General features: G+C 36.8%; 1 protein-coding gene across 2 annotated transcripts in view; it reads left to right on the top strand.

Annotated features, from left to right (window-relative positions):
- Positions 1-26,354, top strand: part of PLXNA2 (plexin A2) — a 477,739-nt gene that overhangs the window by 380,893 nt on the left and 70,492 nt on the right. For both annotated transcript variants that reach the window (XM_081948333.1, XM_081948334.1), the window contains exons 15-19: positions 5,479-5,615; positions 14,717-14,884; positions 17,242-17,335; positions 20,892-21,131; positions 22,963-23,106. In XM_081948333.1, the coding sequence (XP_081804459.1) occupies positions 5,479-5,615; positions 14,717-14,884; positions 17,242-17,335; positions 20,892-21,131; positions 22,963-23,106 (783 nt within the window). The remainder of the gene's footprint in view (positions 1-5,478; positions 5,616-14,716; positions 14,885-17,241; positions 17,336-20,891; positions 21,132-22,962; positions 23,107-26,354) is intronic.

Below are 26,354 nucleotides of genomic sequence, written 5' to 3'. Positions count from 1 at the left end.
GTATTGTATTTTTGTGACCTGAGTCTTCTGAGTGTTGCATCCTCCCCCCTGTCTGTTGGCAGAGCCGCGACCCCTCCCTCCTTCATATCTTGTGTACTGTCCCCTGTTTAATCTAGGAGGGCACCTATGTTTCTGTTTCCTGGAAGCCTATCCTTGCAACTTAATTCAAAATTAAGTTCCCCCAAAATAATAAATTTAGATACCATAAAACTGCAGGCTGAATCGAACCCAAGCTTACTGCTTTGGGAAGAGTTTCTGAGGGATGCATCTTATGTCTAGGGCAACAGGCAGGACTTTCTTGGCCTTGCAACTAATCTGTTGACAGATTAGACACAACCTCAGAGTCTCTTGTGCACAAAGGAGCACTCACTTTAAATGCTTATGAAAGATCGATTGCAATTATCATTGACAGGTGAATTTATATTATGATCTGTTAGTTTCTACGTAATACGCTATTATACTTTATAGTTTTTTATACTTTAATTAAGAAATAGGTATACACTTTAACATGACAATGTTACATTCATTTTCAAATTACTTGCATACTCATATCGTGGAGCATAAATGTGTGCTTGATTTCAGGAAAGCTGCACAAAATCTTTTTTCTACGTTTCATGTCTGAAATAAAAGAGAGTATGGCTTGCAACTGAAGCTAAAATGTTCAATGAGAGGTTCCATATCATTGTGGTAGACACAGTCATTCATCTTACATATTCTATTATTTTATCACCAGCAATTTTGGCTGCCGTCTTAACATTTAGTCTGATCCTTTGATAATAAATCTCTAGCATAACATTTGTCACTGCTTGGTCCGTTTCCATATTTGGCAGATGAATCACAAACTTAAGTTAGGTAAAAGTCAATAAAAACCTTGGGAAAAAAATTCTGCAGACTTCTCTCTTTCCTCCCTTGATAAACGAACATGCAAATGGCAAGGTTCTAAATGCAAAATATTTTCAAAGTCTTTTAAAGAACCATTTAAAATCAATTAAAACCAATTAAAAATCGCTTACCTATCAAGAACCAAATAATATTAAGAACCAAATATTTCAAATTTCTTCAAAATACAATTTTTGCACTATATAAAAAAGTAAGTGCTATGTTGTATTAATGCTATTTTACTTTTCATTTATAGTTTATAAAACAATTTTCTCTGGGAGTGATCATCATTTCAGTGCAACTGAGACAAAAATCATGACTAAAAAGATTATTCTGTAATCTAAGCAGGAATTCCTAAGCATCTATTTATGATGAGTTCAATCATCTCCTTAGATTACAGCAATGTTATTAAAGCATCATTATAGAGAATAAAACTCAAGTTCAATACAAGATGTCTCATAACTGTAGAAAATCTTTCTGTGATCATTCCATATATAGTTTTTTTCCCTAATGATTTTTAAATTCCTTGATGTTGAGGTATCTTTTTTAAAAAAATAAAATAGGCCTATTCAAAGACACTGATTTCTTTGATCACCAAATGAGACAAAGCAGCTTGTATGAAATCTAAAAATGCAATGATCTGAATACAATAAACAGTTATATTCATTGCATAACTACATCATCAAAATGGAGACATCTAGGGAATGCAGCTAGAGTGTTGCTAGAAAGTACAAAAGTGCCATAATATAACTGAAAACTTTAGTTAGCTATAAAAATTAAAAGCAAATATATAAAAAACCCTACAACCATCCCTAATAGTAAACAGGATGGATGGATGGATGGGTGGGTGTGTGGATGGATGGCTAGATATATAGATATGTGCCATCAAATCATGGTTGACTCTTAGCAGACACATAGTTTGCATTAATGTAATTTGGTAAAGTTGTCGCTACTTCAGTGCTTTCAGCTGCTACTGGACTCCTCCTATGGTCATGTAATGTTCATTTTCAATGTTATGGGATAGTTTCCCAGCCAATTTCACCAATTGCACATTCCTCATTCCCTCCCCCATCTGGAAACAGCTTGTCCTGCTGGGAGGAGAAGCAAAGGGAAGAGGCATGGAAGAAAAGGAAGGAAGGAGGAACAGGGAGGAAGATATCCATGCATAACTTTCCTGGCCCATGCCATGCATCCACCTGCTCCCCCAACTTGTGACATCTGCAACACACCTTCCCTAACCGATTCAGCAGCTCTTATAACACCCTCCATATTCCTATTCACCATCCCCATTCAAACACCCTCTTGCATGCCTTCACCAACCCATGTGGCAGCTCTTAGGTACCCCTGCACACCCTTTTTCTGATCCATGCCCTAACCCTGACCTCCATGGCATCTCTTGCATATTTCCAAACACCTCAGGCACTCTTCCCAACCCATTCCACTACCCTCTGTTCACCATCCCTAACTGGCATACCACTTGTCAGGGTTCTTCCGTTGGCTTTGGTCCCCTTCAGTTGTGGGTCGAGGCTGCCCTTCCACCCACCCCTGTGGCTCCAACAGCAACTCCTTAGGGGCAGTAAATCCTGAGGCTTCATCTTGCAGAGCTAGTTCCGATTGCGAGGGAGGCCTAGGGGCCAGCTCTTTGTGCCCAGCTCCCAGCTGGCATTGTCTTCTCCACGGCCTCCACGGCTTCCACCACAGCTTTGGAAGGCACATAAATGGTCTTTACATAGATAGGTGATCCATCATCTGCTGCTTTCCCCATGGCTTTCTTCTCCTCCTCCATCTTCACCGAGTCTTTGTACTGCCCAGGTTCAGGTCAGTGCTGGGATTCAGGACCCCGGAGAGTACCCCAAATTTCAGTGAAGCTGGTGAAGTATTTTGAGGGAGATTCGGGTTAATGTCAGGGTTCCAAATAGCATCCAAAATTAAATCAGAGTCCAAGGCAAAATATTGCTCAAAGTTCCAATTTATTAAGAGAGCCTTGTTGGCACATCTGAAGAAACCCCAAATCTGAAAGCTTCCCGGTTTTCCCCACACAGTTGAAAGTTCACAGTCTTGTCCCCACACCCACAAGTCCATCACATGGTCCAATCTTCCACTGCCATGCTGGCAGTTCTACCCATCCAGTACTGGTCAGGTGCAGAGGTGCAGGGACAAAGGATGACCTTGGCTTTCTAGAAAGGAATTTTATTTTGAACAGTCACTCATGCGCTGGTGACATCCCGCCTAGACTACTGCAATGCTCTCTACATGGGGCTTCCCTTGAGATGCACTCGGAGACTGCAGTTGGTCCAGAATGCGGCCGCGCGGGTGATTATGGGGAGTACCAGATACTCCCATGTAACACCTCTCCTGCGCGAGCTGCACTGGCTTCCTGTGGTCTATCGGGTGCGTTTCAAGGTTTTGATTATGATCTTTAAAGCGCTCTATGGCACAGGACCTAGTTACCTGCGGGATCGCATCCTGCCCCATACATCCCTGCGACCAATCCGCTCGCACAGAGAGGGACTTCTCCAGGTGCCGTCCACTAAACAGTGTCGGGGGGCGGCACCTAGGAGCAGAGCCTTCTCTGTGATGGGCCCAGCCCTGTGGAATGACCTCCCCCTTGACATCAGGATTACCTCCGATCTCCACTCCTTCCGTGTAAAGCTCAAGACCCACCTTTTCCAATTAGCTGGCCTGGCTCAACCATAGTTTTATCCCATTGCTCCTGACAATCTTTTTAAATTTGTAATTTTAACTGAGAGTATTTTAATTGTTAATTTTAATTCTATTATTACTATTGTATGCTTTTAACGAGTGTTACCTTCTCCGGATACATGTATGTGTTTGTATGTATGTGTATATGTATTGTATGTATATGTATATATGTATGGGTTTTTTATTGTACGCCGCCCCGAGTCCTTTTGGAGAGGGAGCGGCTAACAAATTAAATTTATTCTATTCTATTATTATAATACATAGCATTTAACTCCATACAATTCCCCCCTCCCATTTTCCCACAATAGAAAAGGCATAGTAGAATAATAGAAGTGTGGTAGGCCAAAGATCCAAAAGTAATATGGCTACAGGCCTAACACCACCTCTCAAACATACCTGTGACACCCATCCCCTGTGCATTCCTGTTGACCCAGGATGCCTCTTACATGCCCTTCATGACCCATGTGGCATCTCTTACATGACCCCCCACACAGAATTATTGACCGATTGATTCCTTATGTCTCCTCCCTGACCACATGACATTTCTCTCATATATCTACATACTCTTCCCAACCTACACAATACTTCTCATGCACCCGCACATACCATTACTAGCCTACTCAGCCCTTCACTCTCTTCCAAGCCATCAGCAGCCACTTAATTACCTGATTTCCTTGGACTTGCAATTTTGTGCAGGCTTCCCCATTGATTTTTCTCCCTGAAAGCTTCTCACAAGTAAAGTAAATTGGAAAGTTGGGAGGGAGGGAGGGAGGGAGGGAGGGAGATTTCTGATGCTCCCTGCCTGCCACAAAGAAATTTAATGGGAAAGATGGGAGCAAGTGGGAAGTCACTCCCTCACTCATCTTTTTGCCCAGCAATGATCATTTTGTTTCTGTGAAATGATGACCCAATCTTGTTCCATTTAAATATTCCTAACATGCTCACTGTACTTTGGGTAAACTTATTTTCACCTGTTCTTCTCAGTTAACCAAGATCTAGATAGCTCAGACCAAGTTTCCAGAAACTATCCTGTTGACTACCCATTCTTATGCCATATTTGTTTCCCTTTCTAATCTTCATCTATGGACTTGTAGCATAGATGAGAATATGATCAGGATGTTGCGTTTCCTTCTGAGATTTTCAAAATTTGATGATATCATTGTTACTCTGCAGTATAATTTATTTTCAATTGTTAGTAGACAGCTGGTGGAAGTTGTGTTCTGTCACATCACTGGTATTTGTTTCTAGAAAATAGAATGCTTCGTATACACATTATACATCTAAGAATTAAAGTAAAATGAAAGCACATGGACTGTCTGCATATTCTCACACCAACTTTATGTCCTCCAGTTGTGTTAAATTAAAGCTGCCAAACTCCTCAGCCAGTTAGTTGGTAATGTTGGTAGTTTCTATCAAAAACACTGTAGTCCAAAGAGAAAGTTGGAGAAAAATCACTTCACTATACGAACTTATATTCTACCTTTTGTAATCTGTAGTTCATATTCTGATATGATATCTTTTATAAAGATACAAAGGTCTGCTTCATAACTCCCTGTTTAATGAAGTACCCAGACAATTCTGAAATGTTTTATATATAACACATCTTTTTGTATTATCTGTAAAAATGCCTTGCACATCTAGATGATGATTTTAGAATTTTAACATCTGCAGTTCATTTTACTTGAAACAGCAACTATCTGTAACTTGTTTAGTTGTACAATCTGTTCAGTACCATAATGAAAAAGTAACCAATTAACTACTACTTACGATTATACATTTGTCTATTTCAAGCCTTCACCTAAAGATCCCTCTTCTCTCACTATACAATCACCTGGAATAACATCACAGCAAAACAATTGAACTTGCTTTATTTTTTGTTTTGTTTTCCTTTCCAAGAATCCTGCTGTGGGTTATTTGAGTCCCAGCCGTGGACCAGAGTCAGGAGGGACTATGGTGACCATTACTGGCCATTTTCTGGGAGCTGGCAGCAGTGTGTCGGTATTGCTGGGTAATCAGACCTGCGAGTTTTATGGGTAAGAGACTTGGAGGAGGAGGTTTGAGTTTATGTGAATATATGTTCTAAACAAACTTCACTGAACTTCCACAGGCATTGTTAAAGCCGCACCAACTTTAAACACTTAACCTCTAATAAATCACCTTGAACTATGATGTTGCTGATTTTGATGAATGCTGCATAACAGTGAATTGAGTTTATGCTGATTACTTTTATTTATTGCTTTCCTTTTGTATATCAAAATCCTGCTTCTACCCCAAGTCTCCAACGTATTCTGTTGCTCAAATCCCTTTACAGCCCATTTTTTCTCAGCACAAAATTAAAAGAGAGCTAGAGGGGGGGGGAAAGGGGGGAAGCAGGTATCTCTTTCCATTCTCTTATTGTTATTCTAAGTACGAAAGCAGCACTGCCTGCCTCCCAGTGTGATGGGAAAGAGGTTGAGTGACAGAAATTAAGAAGCCTTGCTTTTCTTTTCTTTTAGAATTCACAAATCTATGCTTTAGTTTCTATATTTTTAAGCGATAAAAATATATCTCTTTGGTTACTTCTTACCAAAAGAAAAAAAAGCAAAGTTGCATTTTTGTCATGTCTATTTAAACTTAAAAGTACCATAAATTTATATATTCTAATTTTGTGTATTTGAACAAAGGACATGCTACAGTGGTGATAATGAACAAAATATACTTCTGCTGTGTAGTCAGTTACATAAAATAATACTAGGCTTAATTAGACCTATATAGCATACTGATTGATATCAGAGAATCAAAGTAGTCAATGTTCAATTTAATGATTGAAATTTCTTAATGTTCAATTTTTATGATTTAAATTTTGCATGAATGTAAAATCATTATAAACAATTATTTTGTACTGAACCCTCAACTTTATTATGGAAATTATTGAGCAATATATGAGTATGGTTTTATATCCTTAATACAATTCAGAATGACAAAGTCTGTCCAGGTTTTATAAGGACTACAGGCTAAATTGCTTGAATTAATTTAACCAATGTTCAGTATAAAGTCGTGGAAATAAAAATCATCTTCCTCTAAAATCTTAATATGTGTACAAATTGATTTCACTAAAATTTCTAAGTAATAATTCAACATTTACCTCAATAAGAAATTCCCTTTAGGATGCTTAAATTTTATCCAGCGGTCAACCCTTTTCTGTCATTCTTCACATGAAGATAGAGATCAATCATCTGTAGTGAAGAGTCTTCATAGTGCATGAAAATTCTCCCCAAGTTCTAAAACCTGGGTCTTCAATTATGTGAATGCTCAAAGAGTAGTGGAATACTCTCTGTCATTCCTGATTGGAAGTTAGAACAAGTGTGTAGAGTCAACACATGACTCTCTCTCCTCCCCTTCAAGACATTTGGATTATTCACACTTTGAAATAAATGTGCAAATCAAAGGCTTCATATTAATATTAATATATACCACTTCACTTGAACATATCAAGCAAAGGCTTCATATTAATATTAATATATACCACTTCACTTGAACATATCAAGATATATATATATATATATATATATATATATATATATATATATATATATGTAACAAAAATATTATAACAACATAACATACTTCATGTACTAATTACTGTGTTGTGTTTGTTATAAAAATATAAATTATGGTTTGAGATTTCTTCTGAAACTACAATGAACAATAATAACATGTTGGGCAACTAGCTTTATATAATATAGTTGAATTAGGAATTTCAAGAAAGCTTAAAATCTCAAATAAGAATGTTTAATAAGCATGTAGTACTCTGATGACAAAATGAATCATTTAAAAAACCCAAACCTAAGTTAATATTTTCTGTAATATCCATGGCAATAGTCCAAAAATATATCATGCTATAGTCTTTATGAAATTGGTTAGAGGAGTTTATAATATAGATAGTTCCAAGTTTCATCTCTGGCAATTCAAAGTGGAATGAGAAATATTTCCATTAGAAAACCTGAAGTGTCCCTGCCACTTAGTGTCAAGCTGGGTTCCTATGTTCCTAGACTCAGTATCAACGGTGTAGAAGTGTCAAAGCAGTTAAGACTGTGGGCCTGGTTCATGATACAAACTCATCTCCTTCATTCATATGTACCAGAATATGGGTGCCAGGGAGATGTGGTATTCTACTGGTTCAGACTGGTTCTCTCGGACTGTAGCGGAAATTGCAAGTGGTCCCGTCCACCCACCCCAGCTCTATGGCATCCCATTTGGGCTTTTTTTTGCCAAAAGCACATGCATGAAAGGCTGAGTGCATGTGCGGAGGTTGCACATGCACTCACGTTTGCTAACCAGTAGGGAAGGTAAGTAAATACCACTCCTGGTGCCAGGAGTCTGAAGGCCATGTAGAAACTCCATGTATACATTTAGTTTCCTGATGAAAATAAAATGAAACATAAATTGAAGGAGAAAATTTATTGTGGTTAAAATAAGAGGATGCTTGGACATACAATATCTTCTCGTAAAGAAATAGGAAATTTAAGGAACTGTTTCAGGAAATAAAAAAAAACTTTTGGTTGTTCCTTCCAACCTGCACTTTATTTATTTGTTTGTTTGTTTGTTTGTTTGTGTCTTTGTTTGTTTGTTTGTTTGTTTATTATTTATTTATTTATTTATTTATTTATTTTTATTGCCACCTATTTGCCCATGATGATTCAAGGCAGCTTACTGAATATAAAGCCACATTTAAAGCAATAAAATTAATAAAAAGAATCAAATAAATTAATGTAGTATAATATAAAATCACCGCCAACACTCTGTGACAGCAGATCACATGAGCCATTTAAAGGGCTCCATCCCGCTCTGGGTTCCCCGGGACCACCAGCAGAACCAGATCTTCAGGGCCTTCTGGAAGAGTATTAAAGTGGGAGCTGTTCTAATCTCTGGGGGAACGATGTTCCATGATGTTTGATGCAAGTTAATCAGATGCAAGGAGTGAGGGATTTGCATGCCACTTGCTGCTGCTTTTGTACAATTTGCCTGCAGCATAACTAACATTTCCAAAGCTGAATTACTGAGACTTTTCATATTAGTGCTGCTTTCTTCAGCATCTGAAGAGATAAAACATCCCAGCATTCACTTTATGCCTGGATTGAAAAGGAGAGATAAGGAATGACATGTTAATGAGTAGACTTGATTTAACTGATTTAGTATCTCCTTATCTAATAGGACAGAGTTCATTTATACCTTTGGAACAGATAGGAAGAAATGTGCGTAGTTACATTACAGGAGGCTTTTCATTTCTTATCTACAGAGGAGTTTTTTTTCTTTATGGTATTTGCTTCTCAAATAACTTTTTGAGCCTAGAGTTATGCAGGAACTGTCTCAACGGATGCTGGGATGCAATATTGAAGTTTGCAGAGTTCCTCTTGATTGCATGGTTTCATTAGCTCTGTTGGCCAACATACAAACAGTGGTATCACATAATTCATTAGCATAAAAACATACTTGGATACCTTTTACTAGTAATCTTCTGCTGTTGTTGACTATCAGAAAGGAACATGCACATATATATTTAATGGAAGTATTGGGTCACCCAGCAATGTAACTTTGAGCAGTGTACTTACAAAGCAAACAATGAAAAGTAAAGATATTCATACAACATTAAACAACCCAACATATAAAATATAAATAACCAGATATGATAATTAAACAAACAAAATTCCACTAAACTAGACTCAAATGCCTAAAGAAAAAGGCAGATCAGGATACTATATCAATGATAGCAAAAGCCACCAAGAGATAAGAAGCATCAGGATGGAGGCACCACACATCCAAGAGCTGCCACAAGAAACTAACCAGTGTGATCAAAGCTACTGTATCTCTGTACCATATTCCAGGCTGAATCTGCATTGAAAATGGTCCAGATAGTCAACTTCCTCAAGGGCCCTCTTAAGCTGAAAGGCAGAAATTTTCCAGATTTGATGTTAAGTCCATAACATACAGATAATATTCAGAGGTGGCTGGGTCAGACACCTCTCTAATTTATTGATCTTTAAGAAGGAGGAGGAGATACAGCAAAATCAAACTTGCAAGATTCTGTTATTATAGTCAATCTCAGTTTTAAAAAAATATAGACATCCTATAGAATTGATTTCATTATTTGGCTCACCTAATGGAACTGATACAATAAGCCTTCAGATGTTTCATCAATTCCTCCTGATCTAGAAGTCACTAGGGTCATTTTGAACAGGGTCGCTACTCCCTGTTTCCTCCCCTCAACCATCAACCATTAATGTTCTCATTCACAAGCCAAACACAAATCCTCCATATTCAGATGGCAAGTAAGTACAAAGGTGCTTCTGACCACATACTCTTCTAAACCATCTCCTACCAACTCACCTTCAAAACCCTATCATGCCCTCTCCCTCTATACTCATCAAACATAGGGCAACAAACATGCAACTTCATCAATCTAAGATGAGCTATCTTGTCCCATTAGTGATTCTGACAAGCCATCCCATCCTTCTATCTCTGGGGAGGGGTAAAATAAATGGATCAGTTCCCTCCCTTCACCATTGTGTCCCACAATCAACTTTCAGTCCAATCCCAATCTTCCTCCCAACCATCAATCATAAATCTAGTTACTTTTCTATGAGGCACACTGGCATAACTTCCAAAGGGCTGCAAAGTGTCGGCAATTAAGCTATCTGGCTACATTAGTTACATCAGATTCCTTTAGGGCATGGAACTGGTCACCTTCCCCTTCCAGACACAGAATCACTAATGGGACAAGATAGTTCCTGCCCTCTAGGTTGTCACAGCAGGACATTGCCTGGATTTTTCCAAAATCAGTCAGCTAGCTCCCAACCCTGCCACAGATCAATGTCCCCTCGACAATCCACACACTACCCCAGATATCCAAGCCAGACAAAACCAGCCCACTTGGTCACTTGATAAATACTGAGTGTCCTTTCACATTCTTCATAGTTGGTCATTCAGGCATAGTCTTGTGGGCACCCAAGTCACAAATTATTTATCTTCATTATTCCTTCTTTGTGGCATATACCACCATTAGAATTTATAAATTAGAATAAATCAACCCAAGCATTTCCCCCCTTTTTTTTCTATTTGCAGCTAAGGAAAAGTTTGGAATAAATGACAATGTCTGTTTGATGCAACATAAATATTCCATTAAATGTATGACTAAATTTAAGAACTCTTTCTAATTCACCATATCATTTATTTGCCCATATAATCTAGTAAACATTTCTCAAAATTTAACAGCATACTATTTATCCCTGCTTTTCCATACAAGGTCATGACATGGTCTTCTTTCTTCCTTCCTTCCATAAACTGCCTGGTTTATAGGTGATGGATTTGGCATGTACTCATGATGTGCAGGAGACTGATTAGATGAAGCAGTTTCTAATGAGATTCACTGTAATTACAGCTTCTTTCTATTCTCCTGCCTCTGATCGGAGGAGTGGAGAAATTCACCATGACGACATGGTAATAGCGCAGAAAGCTAATTAACTGATCACAGAGAGCTTGAAGTAACTCTTTGCCAGCAGTGATGTGTCGCTTTGGATCTTATACAAGGACTAAGCAGATTTCTCTGAAGTCTGGTCTATGGCATGTTAAAATGCCTATTCTCACATGAGGCCACTGATAGATAGAAGACTGGATTCAAATTCCTCTAAATTGTCTGTTATTATGGCCAGGTTGCACGGTGATGTGACAATGCATAACCTACTTCTTTTCTCTTTTTTAATTTTACATTGCCCATTTCTCTCCATCCATGTTATCATTTATTTATCATTCCTTCTCTATTTCTTCACTCTTTAATGTCTTTGCCCATCCTTTGAATCAAATGTATGATTTTTTTTTTCAGACCAGGAACTTCCTTTTACTCTTTTGGGCAAAGAAACAGAGTGATGTTTTTTTTAAAAAAAAAATTGCATCCTGCAGTATTTTTCTTTTCTTTTCAAATTCAATATATCAATTCCAGTTCTCTTCATATAACCACAAGATGCTATCCTTAATATTTCACTATTTGGAAAAGTGTAGTACAAAATCCACTTTGCTCATGATAAAGTATTTAAAAAATATAGCACCATCCAAAACACTGGGGATATAACAAAATCTTACCATATCCCTAAGGTTTGCATGGGTATAACACTTATTAGATACTTTACCTTTGTATTCTCCAAGGACACATCAGAAGATTATGAATTTTGTGAGGATATTAAAGATCAGGATGCAGATTTCTGGAGTACATGGCCTGAAACCTGAACAGAAGAATCCATAAAACATTTTAATTTATTTGTTCTTCCTTTATTCCAATGAAAGGAGCCAAATACTAAGCATAAAGTAAAGCTTATGTTGTATATTTAAATTGTTTACTCAAGTAGTTCACAATTTAGTATTGTAATTATTGATGGTAATAACAGGTTTTTTTTTTAAAAAAGGCAAGGATCACCAGTTTTCCATTCTTTGACTATACATCTTCATACCAGGAATGTATCTGTAAGCATAACTAGGTGTACCACATAAGTATTGTTTTTGCCATTATGTCCAGAAATAGGACTCAAGAAAGGGAGATGAAGATTCAAATTTGAGTAACTTCATTTTTTTTACTGCTAGTTGTTATCCTTTCTTGCATCCCCCTCCCCTTCCCTCCACCTCCCGCTGAGCACAGTGGAAAAAACACAAGGTTTCCTAATATTTGTCTCCTCTGGGGATTAAATGGTTTTGATGATGATTTTGAATAGGGAGGAAATAATTGATGTAAAAGACATTTATTCTATCCTCCCTCCTTCCTTTCTTATATTTGCACATACATACAGCACAATCCAAAATTTGTCTTTCCTATATGAATATGCACATGTTCTTATGATTGGTGAGATCGTCTAAATGGAACAGGCTTCTGTTGATCTGGCAGATCTCTTGCATTATAGTTTGGAGGGGGCTAGAAGGAAAAATAGAAAATAAGCCCCAAATGTCAGTCCCAAGAGCCAAAAATGACACGTGGAGTTAATTCTGAGTAGTTTCCTTTATAGTTTATCATCCATAGACAGAATCTTGCCAGAGTAAAGCAATTATCTGTATAACTATAAATATATACTGGGAACTGCCAGGGAAAAGCCATTTTAACCCCTTGTAGACCAAATTTTCTAAGCTCCATTGCCTCTTTGCTTTCTGGAAAGTAGCCCCTCCTCCTGTGGATCCAGATTACATTCTAGCAAAATTATTAGTTTAAATAGAAACGCAGCTCATATGACAAAAAAGCTGGGGGAAAGCATTTCAAATAATTCAAAGAAATTCAACCTTAATGTACTAAAAAAATGAGGGTTGAAATTTCTTTTGCAGTTTTCAAGTTTGTGTCATTTATCTCAAGATTAGCATTAAAGATACTGGGCAAAGTTGGTATAATCTTGGTTTCTTTTAATCTAGCCGGCTGGTGTGTGTGTGCAATCTTTTATAGGTCCCTTCGGGCTTCTTAGAGTTATACATATTTATATGATCACCCAGTTTGGTCTAGTGATTAAGGCACTAGATTAGAAACTAGGAGACTGTGAGTTTACGTCCTGTTTTATACATGAAAACCAACTGGTGACTTTGGACCAGTCACTCTCTCTCAACCAGTGGTGGGTTCCTCCCTACTCAGTCCGGTACGCCAGATTTTCACTACCTCTTCTGGTGTACAGGACTGTATAGGGGGGAACCCACCTCTGGTTGAGAGAGAGTGACTGGTCCAAAGTCACCAGTCACCAGATAAGACCAGTAGTAAAAATGGTGGCTTGGCCATGCCTCTGAACCTGTTCTCCCATCAGAAGCTTTTAAAAAAACGTTTTTCCCCGGCTGGTTCAGATAAGGGGGGGGGGAAGCTTTAAAAAGTAAGAGAGGGAGGGAGGAAGAAGGAAGGAAATTTACTTTTCTTCCAGGAGATTCAGTAAAGGAGGAAAAACAAATGCTGTCGCTTTAAATCAGAACTGAGCATGCCTGGCTGTGGAATTCTGGGAGCTGAAGTGCACAAGTCTTAAAGCTGCAAACTTTGGAGTCCTGCTTTAAATTGAAAAGCTGCTCAGGTTTTCAAAGTGACATTCAGCAGTTATTGGGGGGGTGGGGGTATTTTGGATTATTTTGGATTATCTTCCTCTAACAGAGAGGAAAATTGCCAGAAAAGAGAAGGAGTTTACTGGGACAAGACTGCCATGCGGAGGAAGGCTACAATTGAGGCCAAAATTTTGGTTGCTAAGCAAGAGCATTGTTAAGTGAGCTTCACCACATTTTACCCAATCCATGACATCTGGTGAGTGACATCAAGCTGGCCATGCCCACCCAGTCATATGACCACCAAGCCATGCTGACAAAATAGACCACACCCACAGAATAGGTAGTAAAAAGTTTTGAAACCCACCCCTGGTCTCAACCCAAATCATCTATGAATAACACAAGCACACAAACATATTTATATTTATATTGGAAGTAGAGATGAAAATTCAAAATGTTGCTTTCAGAAATATAGTGTTCTGTTTTTCCTCCAGACCACACAGATGCAATAAATCACTCCCAGAACAGTAGAAGGGCATGGAGTCAAAATGAAGCTTTACAGTAGTATTTTGGAATGTTCCATTCTGAAACTGATATTTTGTACATCTTTAATTGTAAGCCATGCAAAGTCATTTATGGATAGATGGCATACACATTTGTAATATAAATAAATGAAATTAATACATATTATGGAATTTATTCAGTCTGGGGTTTTTTTTTTCAGAAAACAAAATTTTGGCAGTATACTTATACTTCAGCAGATGTGAATTCCAAGATTGCAAAGTCAGGGCCTTCCCATATGTTTCCAAAAAATTAGAACTGCAGCATCAGAATTTTTAATCATGATTTAATTACAGTCCAAACTTTAAATGAGGTATGCTTATTGTATGCAGAAATAAAAATGACTTCAACTGAAAATACATGAATATTCATGCTTTTGTGAGTCATGACTATAAAATAGCTAGTAGAGTACATCTATTAAAAAATCATATCTCACAAAAGATTATTATTCAACTGTTTTAGAATGAATCCCAAAGATTCCCATTGTGGCCAATAAGTGGTGCTATTCTTTGTTCATATTTCTTCTAACTAAAGATTTCTTTGTCCCTTATAGGAGGTCAATTAATGAGATTATGTGTGTGTCTGCACCTTCTACCCATGGTCTTGGACCAGTGCATGTTTCTGTCAGCGTGGACCGGGCCCAGCTAGAGAGCACATTACAATTTGAATACATTGATGATCCAAAAGTTCATCGGATTGAGCCTGAATGGAGCATAGCCAGGTACCTAAACTTGATATTGTATCAAGAAACAAATTACTTGAAGCAGGGTCCAATTAATTCCTCACAGAATAGAAATTCAACCAAGTTGAAATTTTCAAAGCATTGTTCAAAGCCAAATGATTTCTGCACTTTTTTTTTACTAGTGTCTATTTAGGATGCACCTCTAGTCAGGATATTCCCTATTTTTTCCCCAATAATTCAAACAAAACAATAATTGGACAGAAAAGACTTGGCATTATTGTTAATTGAGCACATCTAAAAGGCATGATACAATTTTTTCTTCATAAATATTTTCAATGATCTACAGCCCTCCCAAAAGCCATTTTGCAAAAATTATTTACCAGCTAGAATCAGCTGAAAATTCTTTGTCTTGTCAAAGAAAATGAAATATTTGATAATTATCTTCAAATAAATGAAAGTTCTTCATCCCAAATAATACATCTAAGTGCAATTTTGATGGGCACAGATTTCACAGGTATGACAGGAATATTTTTTTAGCAATTACCATTTTTAAAATTCAACAAAAGCTTTGTTCAAATTTTGAAACCATGTCACTATGGGTGGTGACTTTAGAATCTACACCGTCTTTATAAATGCTGGTTTAAGACTGTCCTTCAATACAGAAAAGAAAACAGAATATGTGACTTAGCACTGCACAACCAAGTTCCCAGTGAGAGAAAGGTATAATTTATAATTCTCTTCATTTGCTTTCCTCTCAGTTGTCAGCACCCAGCTTCACAGTTCCTAGAGGATTTATTCCACCTGTGTAAATACAGAAGATTTATGAATAAAGGCCTGATCCTTCAAGGAGTATGGCATATCCATTCCCCTGATTTCCTGGGTTCAAAAGGTCTAGACAATTTAAAGAATTATATTTGTAAAATGGTCACATCGTTTGCATTTGTCAAGCCAATAAAAAGTAGATGCAAAAACTTATTCGAAAATGTTTCACCCTTTTCAATCTATTGCAAAAGAACAACAAAGTATTTGAAATCAGTGGATCTCCTGTCCGCAGCCTTCAATGTATTTTGCAGGGTAATGAAAGCATCTCTTCCCATCATCCAGTTAAAAAATCAGAGTTACTAATTCAGCTGAATTAAAACCATAGCAAGCTGTGAAGATTCTAGGAGAGCAAATGGAACCCTATGATCACTTCCATCTGCTGAAGAAATGCACAATTGCTCATTAAAGGTTTCTTCTTTAAAAACATTAGAGAGTCAGCGCTAAAACAAAAACAGTGGCAATCAATGCAAAAAGAGGAGAAAAAAAGTTCATGCATGAAATTACCTAAGATGCATAGCTGTATCCCAGAAGTGTACTCTACAGTAGTTATTGATTGAATACTTTCTAAAACCCCGATCAGTTTTTGCACTGCTATTAGCTTTTTCTGACTTGCATACAATATGACATACAAAAGATGAAATGTGAGTGTGAGCTCTATATACTCAAAGATCTGAGAAATGGAAGTCTTTCTTAAAGAAATGGATAGTGATTTCTCAGAAGATTCAAGACTTGCTTTAGGAAGAAGCATTGTGGTGAACTTCAATACGTATTGAAGAAAAACATGGGACTGAACATCTTAACTGGAATATTAAAGCTTTAAACCAGCAATTTTGAATATATTAGATTAACATGGTTTAGTAACTTCTCATTCCTATTTAATTAGGTACTCAATAATGTTCTAATTTTCTAGATGCACATAAGGCAGAACAAAAACAATTTGAATGACAACAGATGCTTTCCATCCTAGTTTTCTCTGTTTATATCTGGGAAAGGAGTAGCCTGAAAATTGATTAGATAGGGCTGGTAGATTTTTAATGCACATTCAATTAATCATAGGAGAAACTCAGAATAACCTTAGTCAGAAGCAACAGTCAAGGCAGATACTGGGCTGAATTAGGCATTCAGGCCTTCCTTAGGAATTAGAAAGGCTAAAATCAAAAGTATGCTGAAAAATCAACCCCAAGATCAACATAATAGAAATAAAACACGGTCAAATAGTTTATAAATGCAACCTTCTTAATATCAGCTGATTTTGTTTGGTTCTTCCCCATTCAATTATTTCACTATCCATTACTTCCCAACACATCTGCCATGTTAAAGGCTAGAAATAAAATGTGACTTTCAAATGAGTGTTATTGTATTGTGTTGAGCTAGGTTTGAAGCAAAAAAATAATCTCCATATTTTCATTTTCATCTCCTTCGTATCCATTGTTAACTTATCTAAGAAATGTTACATGGGAAAATAACTACTGAGATAAACATTTGTATTTGCCAGAAATATAGACACTGAACTTGACCCCAGTTCCTCTTGACATATTAGCCTCATTAACCTAAAGACTTCTGCTTTCCTTCAGTGGCCACACACCTGTCACTGTTATGGGATCCAACCTGGATGTTATACAAGAGCCCAGAATCCGAGTGAAATTCAACGGCAAAGAATCTGTCAATGTAAGTATCTGCTTTTACCAAAGATTAACGTTTTCTTAACCCAATGGTTGCATGATTCTTGGCTGATTTACAAATTGTAGGCTGGTTGTTTTTCGAAACTATCTTTAATCTCTTGAAAAAGAAAGGATTTTTATTCAAATATAACACTAATCTATTTTGTTAATGAGACACAAGAATTGCATTCATAATAATCAAAATTCATTCTAATAAGTATTTCTTTAATATGGATTTGATTCTAATTTATTATAGCATTTAACTTAGGTTTGGCTACAGTGGAAAGAGCCATGGTGGCTCTAAGATTAGAATGCAGGATTACAGGCTAATTCCGCCAACTGTCAACAATTCTCCTCAGCTCATGGTTGATTCAGCCTGGATGGTAAAATGAGGACCCAGATTGTTGGGGCAATATGCTGACTCTGTAAATTGCTTAGAGGTGGCTGTAAAGCACTGTGAAATGGTATATAAGTCTAAGTGCTATTGCTATTGCTATATGAGATGGAAATTCTTGCTTTCCTATGAAGTTACTGCTAAATTTTCTACATACATATGAAAACAATGGATCTTGTTTTCTGATGCCATACCAACCATCCTGCCATTTTTTTCACTCTTCCTCCCTATGGATGCCAGTTACTCTCTATCAGGCCAATAATCACAGGATTATTGTTGTGAAAAAAACATGTGGAGGAAGGAGTATTAGATATGTTCATACTTTTCAGTTGTTTATAAAAATAATAAAGGCAGGATAAAAATAAAGTTAAACATTGTGAACTGATTAAAGCAGAATATAGCTTATAGAAGGAGATATAAAAAATTAGGGGAGAGGTCTCCAGGAGAGTTCACACGTCCTGTGCCTTTTCATAATTCCTACATCCTAAATGTTCTTAAAAATGCATGAGCAGCTATATTTTATGTTACATTGGTTAGATTCCATTTTAGAGTCCTTATCATGGATAACCTTAAGAGTTTGTTTTTATTTTATTCCACGAAGCCTTATCATACTGTATAGAGAAATTGCATTTAACAGGGAACAATGACAGCATATGGTACTTGTGTCATTGTGAGGCCCCACCATACATCATCCGATGCACACAAAAAGCTAGCAGCAGAAGGCAGAGATGCTCTTAGTAAACAAGGTTGAAAAAACAACAACAACAATGGTAGTGATATTTTACTGACTCTACCCTTCTGAACACCTGCTTCATTTGAACAGAACAATCCTGGCGAACTATCAAAGCCTCAGAGAAGCAAGTGATGGAAGAGACTTTTTAATTGTAAAATTGGCTCTGTCCCAGACCAGCTTGTAGATGTATCTCTCTACATCACTATCCTGTGACATAGCTTCTGTTCTGGGTATTTGTTTCCATCCAGATATGCAGCACAAAAGCAATTTTCACAAATTCAAGTTTTTATGTACCCATGCCCTTTCTTGACATGAACCTCTATATAAGATCTTTTTAAAAACACCCATTTTAGACTATTGTTTTAAATGCTTGTATTTCTGAAGGATGTTTTATTATTCAAACTAGAATTAACACTGCAATGTGATTTATCTTGTATTTCCATTGCCTAACAATGTACCTCTGATCCATGACAAATGCATTTGTGACTAACAAAAAAGCTTCACAGCTGTTCGTATATTTGTCAGCATTTAGATCAAACTCAGCCTTTGTGGGCAAATTTTGAAATCTACATATGCAGCTGTATGCAGAAAAAAGGAGGAGGGTGAGAAATAGACATAATCTCATTGTAAGGGCACAATTACTTTCTGACCTAAAGAGCCTGAAAGATTTCTTAGATGGTGTATTTCATTGATTCAGCCAATGAATCATCGAGATTCAGTGTTGTTGCATGAATATATGATCAATAAATGATTTTATGATTAATTGTTGTGATCGGCAAATAGTTAGTGTGTATTTTCAAGAATACCACTGTAAAAAAGCCACTACATTAGAAATGTAAATTGTGAACTTTCAGCCATGTAGTCTACTTCATTCATAAACACAACTTTTAATCTAATTGGTAGTTTTCATATTTTTAAAACCTTATTGTTAATTTAATATTTGGGCTTTATGTTGGTTCAAAGAAATTTAGAAGTTGCAGGATCCAATATGGGTCGATCACTGGGACCCGAGATTTTGTATTCCAATCATTCAGACTCATGGTGGAGCCCATCTTCAGGGAACTTCTCTCTAGAGCAGGGGTGTCCAAACTTGGGAACTTTAAGACTTGTGGACTTCAACTCCCATAATTCCCCAGCCAGCATAGTGAAGTCCACAAGTCTTAAAGTTCCCAAGTTTGGACACCCCTGCTCTAGACAGTTCTGTTTGTGGTATTTACAATGCCTGTTGTAAGTGGCTTTTTAAATGTTGATTGGGTGTGTTGATGAATGGCTTTTAAATCGTTAGCTGTCATTTGCTTGTGCTTCCCAGCCCTCGCATTCTAAATACTTGATAGGCTGGTGGTAATTTAGCACTTCTATTGAGTGATGCGGGGCCTACTTCCCAGGCTTCAATCACTTTCCTAGCTGTTTTTTTACCTGCTCATCCAACAATCTTGGTAGCTGCAAAATTGAATATTAAGATGAAAGAAAAGGAAAGAAGAAAGAATCTCTTTTAACTTGAATGCTATTATTACCTTCATAGTGTGCATGTGTATGTTTGTAACTAAATTGGTCTTACTCTTAGATCCCATTCTTAATGCGTATTAGAAATCTATATAAACAGATCAGGTTATTCAAAATCCCTTTTCTATTCCCTTGATGCCTGGGAATATCATGCTAGTAAGTATGATATCTTGTGAAGGTTTGCTAACATGATCTTCTCTGACTTGTAAACACAAACGTGAAGCATTGATTTCTTTTCCTGTGTAGTGCTTCATTTTATTTTCAATGGCACTGTGGTAATTTTGAAGTATAAGAACTCAATTGTGGCAGGTTCATTGCACATTTCACAAGTTGCCACATCTTCTAATATACAGTATTGATCCAAAATAGTTGTCTTGAACATAAGAGGAAGATGTAGGTGGCAAAACAGATCTGACGTATCACATGTGAATTTTAAATAAATAAGTCACTATCAGATTGTGGTCTATCTAATCAAAGGATCATATGCTATTTTAATAAAAAAAATGTCTTCCAATCCCTGAATCTGGTATCATTTCCAGCTATCATTCTGACAAAACCTATAATCCATTCTTAATAATTAAAAAAAACTGTATCTTTCTATTTCAGATTCCATATAACACTGATTATTTCTTGTGTACTAAAGCTCTGTTCAACTTTCCAGTAGCATGGATGTCTATTGCTTATTTTCTATATAGAAAGGGTATTTTTTAAAAATGGTAGTAAATAGAAGGAGATAAAAAGCTTATATTTCACTTCTGGAGTTATTCTCACAGAATGTTCTTTCTGACTGATGACAGAACAAATTATCATATGATTTGAAAAAAGATTTCATGCTTTAGTCTTGCCAAAGTAACTAAGGTAGAATCATGATGTGACAATAATTGAAAAATATTTTATTCAAGGTATAACCCTGCCTTAATTGTGTTCTTCCAGGTTTGTAAAGTTGTGAATACTACCACCCTCACTTGCCTGGCTCCTTCACTTACATCACAGTACCGACCAGGTCTGGATGCTGTTGAAAGACCTGATGAAATTGGATTCATCTTTAACAATGTTCAATCTTTATTGATTTATAATGACACCAAATTTATTTATTATCCAAACCCTACCTTTGAACTCTTGAGTGCTACTGGCATCTTGGACCAAAAGCCAGGATCACCCATTATCCTGAAGGTAAAGTGTTGACACAATCCAGGAGACTTGTTTACATAAACGAATTCAGATTTACCCTGGAAAAAGTACTGTCCTACATGTAAAAACTTGTTCTCGTTTCTGTATTGTTTATAAGAAGATTATATCTGAATGTTTAAAATCATAACCTCTGCAAAAATTACAAATCGTCAAATTTTGCCTTGGAAAATTGTTGTGGGATTTTGATTTCACACAGAAATATTTGGGAGAGGGGTTGATTTTAATTTATTTAGGAAAACTTGAAACATAAACTTTCGGGCATTTGCAAAACTCACAATGACAAAAAAAAAAAAAGAAGAAACCCAATTGATATAGTATTGCAAACCTCTTATGTATTTGTAGCCCAATATTTAACACAAGTATATAACTCAAGGTATTTGATGTATATATGGCAGACTGTACCCTTCCCCCTGTTGCCTGCATTGCCCATTCCAACAATACAAAATACATCACAAAACATTTTGTTTGACATGTGCGTTTCTATCACATACGAGTTTACGATCGTAGGAATCTATAAGCTGATCTGTCTCCGATATTTATATCTATAGATAGATAGATAGATGATAGATAGATAGATAGATAGATAGATAGATAGATAGATAGATAGACAGACAGACAGACAGACAGAGATAGAGACAGAGACAGAGACAGAGACAGAGACAGAGACAGAGACAGAGATAGAGATAGAGATAGAGATATCCAGGTTTTCCTTTGCATAACATGTAGTTCTAGGCTAAACTCTAGCTATATATATCAAAACAAAAGTTTAATAAACTGGACCTAGCATCTAATTGTTAAGAACATTTTAAAACATTTTAGATAATCTTATTGATATGTCACAAAACACTATTCCTTTCTTGTGAAGATAAATGTAACCACTCTGCACTTTTATTTGCCAGCATTTTTCAATTCTGTATTTTGAGAACCAAACCTACATCAGGTTTAAAGTTCAATGTTATATTAAAAATGTCTCACTCCCAGTATTTAACATAACGTCTCCACTTTCACATGTTTAGTGCTGATGTGAAAAGTCTTATTTTTGTATGTGATGTGTGATAGCCTTCTGTACCACTGAAACTTTAGTGAAGCCTTTTCTTTCATATCAAGCAATTGTTTCCCCTTTCCTGATGTAACACAATACTAGTGGAATGGGAGAAGCTGTGCGATGGACAAACGTGTTCGGATAGTTCCTTATCCATATCTGAATTTGGATTGCTAGTGAAATATAGGTTTGGCTGGAAAGCAGATGTATTTTATCATGCTATACCAGTCATGTACCAGAGTAGCACTCATTTTAATCACAGGCAAGGAAAGACTAATTTTCCCCATCTTATTTTTCACCTTCTCAAGATTCCTTCTTGCACTTACTGCTGTTTCCATGAACTGCCCCTGATTTCTCAATTGCCTCTTAGCTGTCAGTTATGGTTTCCTCAATTAAATAGCATATTGGTTTTGATATGTAAATGGAAAAGAAAAGGACAGTAGGAAAGGGATAGCAGACATTTTTCATGGTCATTCCTAGCCCGATTGTGATAAATGTAATACTGAATCCCAAAAATTTAACACACACACACAACATACACATATAAATTTGAATCCATTAGGAAGTTTCCTCTCTCTCAGTTATACAATTTCTTGTATTCTCAAATATCCATCACAGTTGCAGCTTTTTTAGAAAATAAATATGCATCAATGTTTAGGATGTTTATGATATGTATTATAGGTGCCGCAATGTTGGATATATGTTGAATCATAGAAAAGCTGACACATTAGCTAGAGTTTCATAAAACATTGTGTTTTTGCTTTTCCCTAGGGTAAAAATCTGTGTCCGCCTGCTTCGGGTGGAGCAAAGTTGAATTATACTGTTCTGATTGGAGAAACTCCCTGCACAGTCACCATCTCTGAGACACAATTACTTTGTGAACCTCCAAATCTCACTGGGCAACACAAAGTTATGGTGAGCTTCAAGAATCAAGATGTTTGTCTCAACCTTTTGTCTTTTCTACTATTCAAATGTCAGAGTTGACTCCCATTCCCACTCTCATTCAAAAGGGGGAGGGGTTGATTAAAAAGAAGATAAGAATTTCCAATATCACCAATTTCCTCAAAATGTAATATCTTTATTTGCACGAGTGTTTTTAATTCAGGACCAGTATAAAAATGGCTGAAATAAATGTATGAATCTGATCATATGATTAGACCAAAGGGCTAATTAGCTACCATTAATTTGCATATGTAAAATATACAATATCATAAAGAAATATGTTGAAATTTTAAAACATTTTCACCATCATCTGTTTGTCACTTGAGCATACATACACCTATTATACAAGCATACACTGGCACAGTATGAATTTTGCATGAGGCTTTATAGAACAATAAGAGTTACAGCAGCTGTAACTCTGAACTTCTCATTGGCAAACAAAAATACCCTGCAGCTCTTGAAAGACAAAAAGAGCTGTCACACCTTTGAGCCTAACTACTTTTATTGGGACAAGAGCTTTGGTAGGTAGCAGCGCATCTCAGTAGGTGCAAAAGTCTCTAGCATACCTTATCTCAGTTCATGTTGATGGAAGCTACAGTTGACGGCAAGATCAGCTTGCTGGCAGATTTGTAAGAGAAAATTACCCTGGATATTTTGCAGAACAAATGAGATATGTCCTTATTTGTAAGATATATATCCCACCTCTTCTCCAATAACTTAAGGTGACATATAGCAACACCCCAAGTTTCTCTGTAACATCAAATGTGAGATAAGATGGGGTGGAAAAGTAACCTGCATAAAAACCAGTGACGTGCAGTCAGGTGAGGCAAGTGAGGCACAGCCTCACCACTCTCATCATGAAAAAAAAAGTAAAAGGAAAAAGCTGAGCTAGTTGCTGCCTCACCATGGATGACTCTGCTTAACCTCACTGGTGCTCTCCCTCCCCAAGTGTAGTGACTTCCTCCCCAGGCCCCCATTCATTTCTCTCTCTCACACACACAGCTGGATAAAACTATATAAAAATCTAGCCCAGCTTCATTCATTACAAGTTTGAAAAGGCAATGTGGCTCCACCTGCAATCAAACTACACTTGGGGAGGGAGAGCACAAGTGAGCACTGAGGAGACCACAGGAGGAGGCAGGAAGCCAGGCAAAGAGCCATGCTGTAGTACACACACTTCCCCCCAGCCTCTTTCTTTTGGAAGGCTCAGCTTGCCTCTCCTCTCACCCCAGCCTGCCAGCAGGAGGTGGTGGGTGGGCTTTATTGTGTTCCAGGCATTTCCCACCCAGACAGCAGGCTGCATTTGCAATGGTGGAGGTGTTTGGGAAAGGCAGCAGGGGAATGGGGTGGTGGTGGCAGAGGAGCTGCTTTCAAGCCACTGGAAAAGATATCCAATCCAACTTTTGTGTGTGTGTGGGTTTGTTTGAGAGTGAGTGAGAGAGGGAAGGGTTAGGAGAGATAGTCCAATCCAACTTCTGTGTGTGTGTGTGTGTGTGTGTGTGTGTGTTTGAGGAGGGGAAGGAGAAGAAAAAGAAAAAGAAAGAAGGAGCAAAGGAGAAAAACATGCTGTCGCTTTAAATTGGAACTGAGCATGCCTGGCTGTGGAATTCTGGGAGTTGAAGTCCACAAGTCTAAAAATATTTGAAACCCAGCACTGTGTCAGTGCCTCACCAGTCATAAACCTCACCGCACGTCACTGATAAAAACAGTTTATTTGTTTGTTTGTTTGTTTATTGCTAACAATAGACTAGAAATGGAGTCTTCCCACTTGTATGCTAAGACCTTAAGCACAAGACCTTAAATCACACAAAGGGAAAACAGTTAAAAGTTGAAGAATATTAGTAGCATTGTTACAGACCTTTATATGGGGGGGGGGGGTTCCAACACCAAAGATATCAGCAGATCCAAATGGTCTCACCTTCATATTGGCTCATTTTAATGATGACTTGCATGCAGTTATCTTCATGTTTAGGAATGGTAGATATTTATGACAAATAAGAAAGTATGGATTTAAAAAGTAAAGTTTATCTCAAACTGAGCTAAAACTCCTTTTGGACAGATTTGTATTGTTTCCTTAGAAATATGGAAGTGGTTTTCTATTAGAAATTTTAACTTCTAATTTGGGCTTGTAAGTGAATAGGTTCCATTTCAATAGCTGGTCTTCTTATTTCAATGTCACAACAGATGATGTATAACTGGCTTGAAGCTTGTTGTAGACATAGATCAGGAATATACAGTTATTTGCTACAGAAGGCTGTGCTATGCCATGTGTAGTCTATTTACTTAAGTACTTACTCAATCACACCATTTACATTCAATGCAGCATTGTTGTGAGAGGCATACTCATCTTGTTCTCAATGATTTTGCTGGAGATTGCTAGTTTCCTCTTTACCATCAATACACCTTAGAGACACTTGCACATTTGCAGGAGAATATTTTTCTTGAACTAGTGAACTGCCTGCTTTTAAAGCTGTGAAAAATTGTCATTTTTTAAAACTCCATTTGAAGTCATTTCATATCACCAAAATAACGTCCAGTCGTAATTAATTACATAAGATTTTTTTATGCTTTTGCCTCTGGTAGTCTTGATTTTATTAAAATACTATTATCGACATGCCTTGGATTATTTTATAAAGCACGTAATCTTTTTCCTTAAAAATAAAAATGAGAACACTTTTGAAGTTTAGCACAACTTGCATGAAGCTGTGACTGCTGATAATTTTCTCAAGACTGAACTGAATCAAAATATAACAAAAAGATATATTTATGAAATCAAGCTTCCCTTCTCATCAGATGAATCTGATGAACCAAAAGCATAATCAAGTCCATCTATTGACATATTAAAATGAATACAGTATTGTAACTACAGCAAAAGACTAAATTGTGAAATCTGAAACAATTTTCACATCATTTGTCCAATACTATGATTTATATAGCATAAGCATTTGCCCTAAACATTTATAAAGTGTATATCAATTTATTCTTTCACAACTCTAACTATCTCTCCCAGTCTTGTTTTTCCATTAATCCTTTTGTTTTTTTTCCTTGCCTTCTGTACTTTCCCTCTATGTTCCTTTGTCAATGAAATGCTTATTCTCATATATTCATGGTTTATAAAAGAAAGCTGAAAACTTATGTTATGAAAGTCAAATGAAGTTATCATGTAATCAAAGGAATGTGGAAAATAGTGCAAGGATAACAAATATGTTGTAACTCAAAGG

Source organism: Natrix helvetica (genome assembly GCF_964273705.1).
Source record: "Natrix helvetica genome assembly, chromosome: 3".
Lineage (NCBI taxonomy): Eukaryota > Metazoa > Chordata > Lepidosauria > Squamata > Natricidae > Natrix > Natrix helvetica.
Note: the sequence above shows the minus strand (reverse complement) of the source record. Positions and strands in the feature narration are given on the sequence as shown.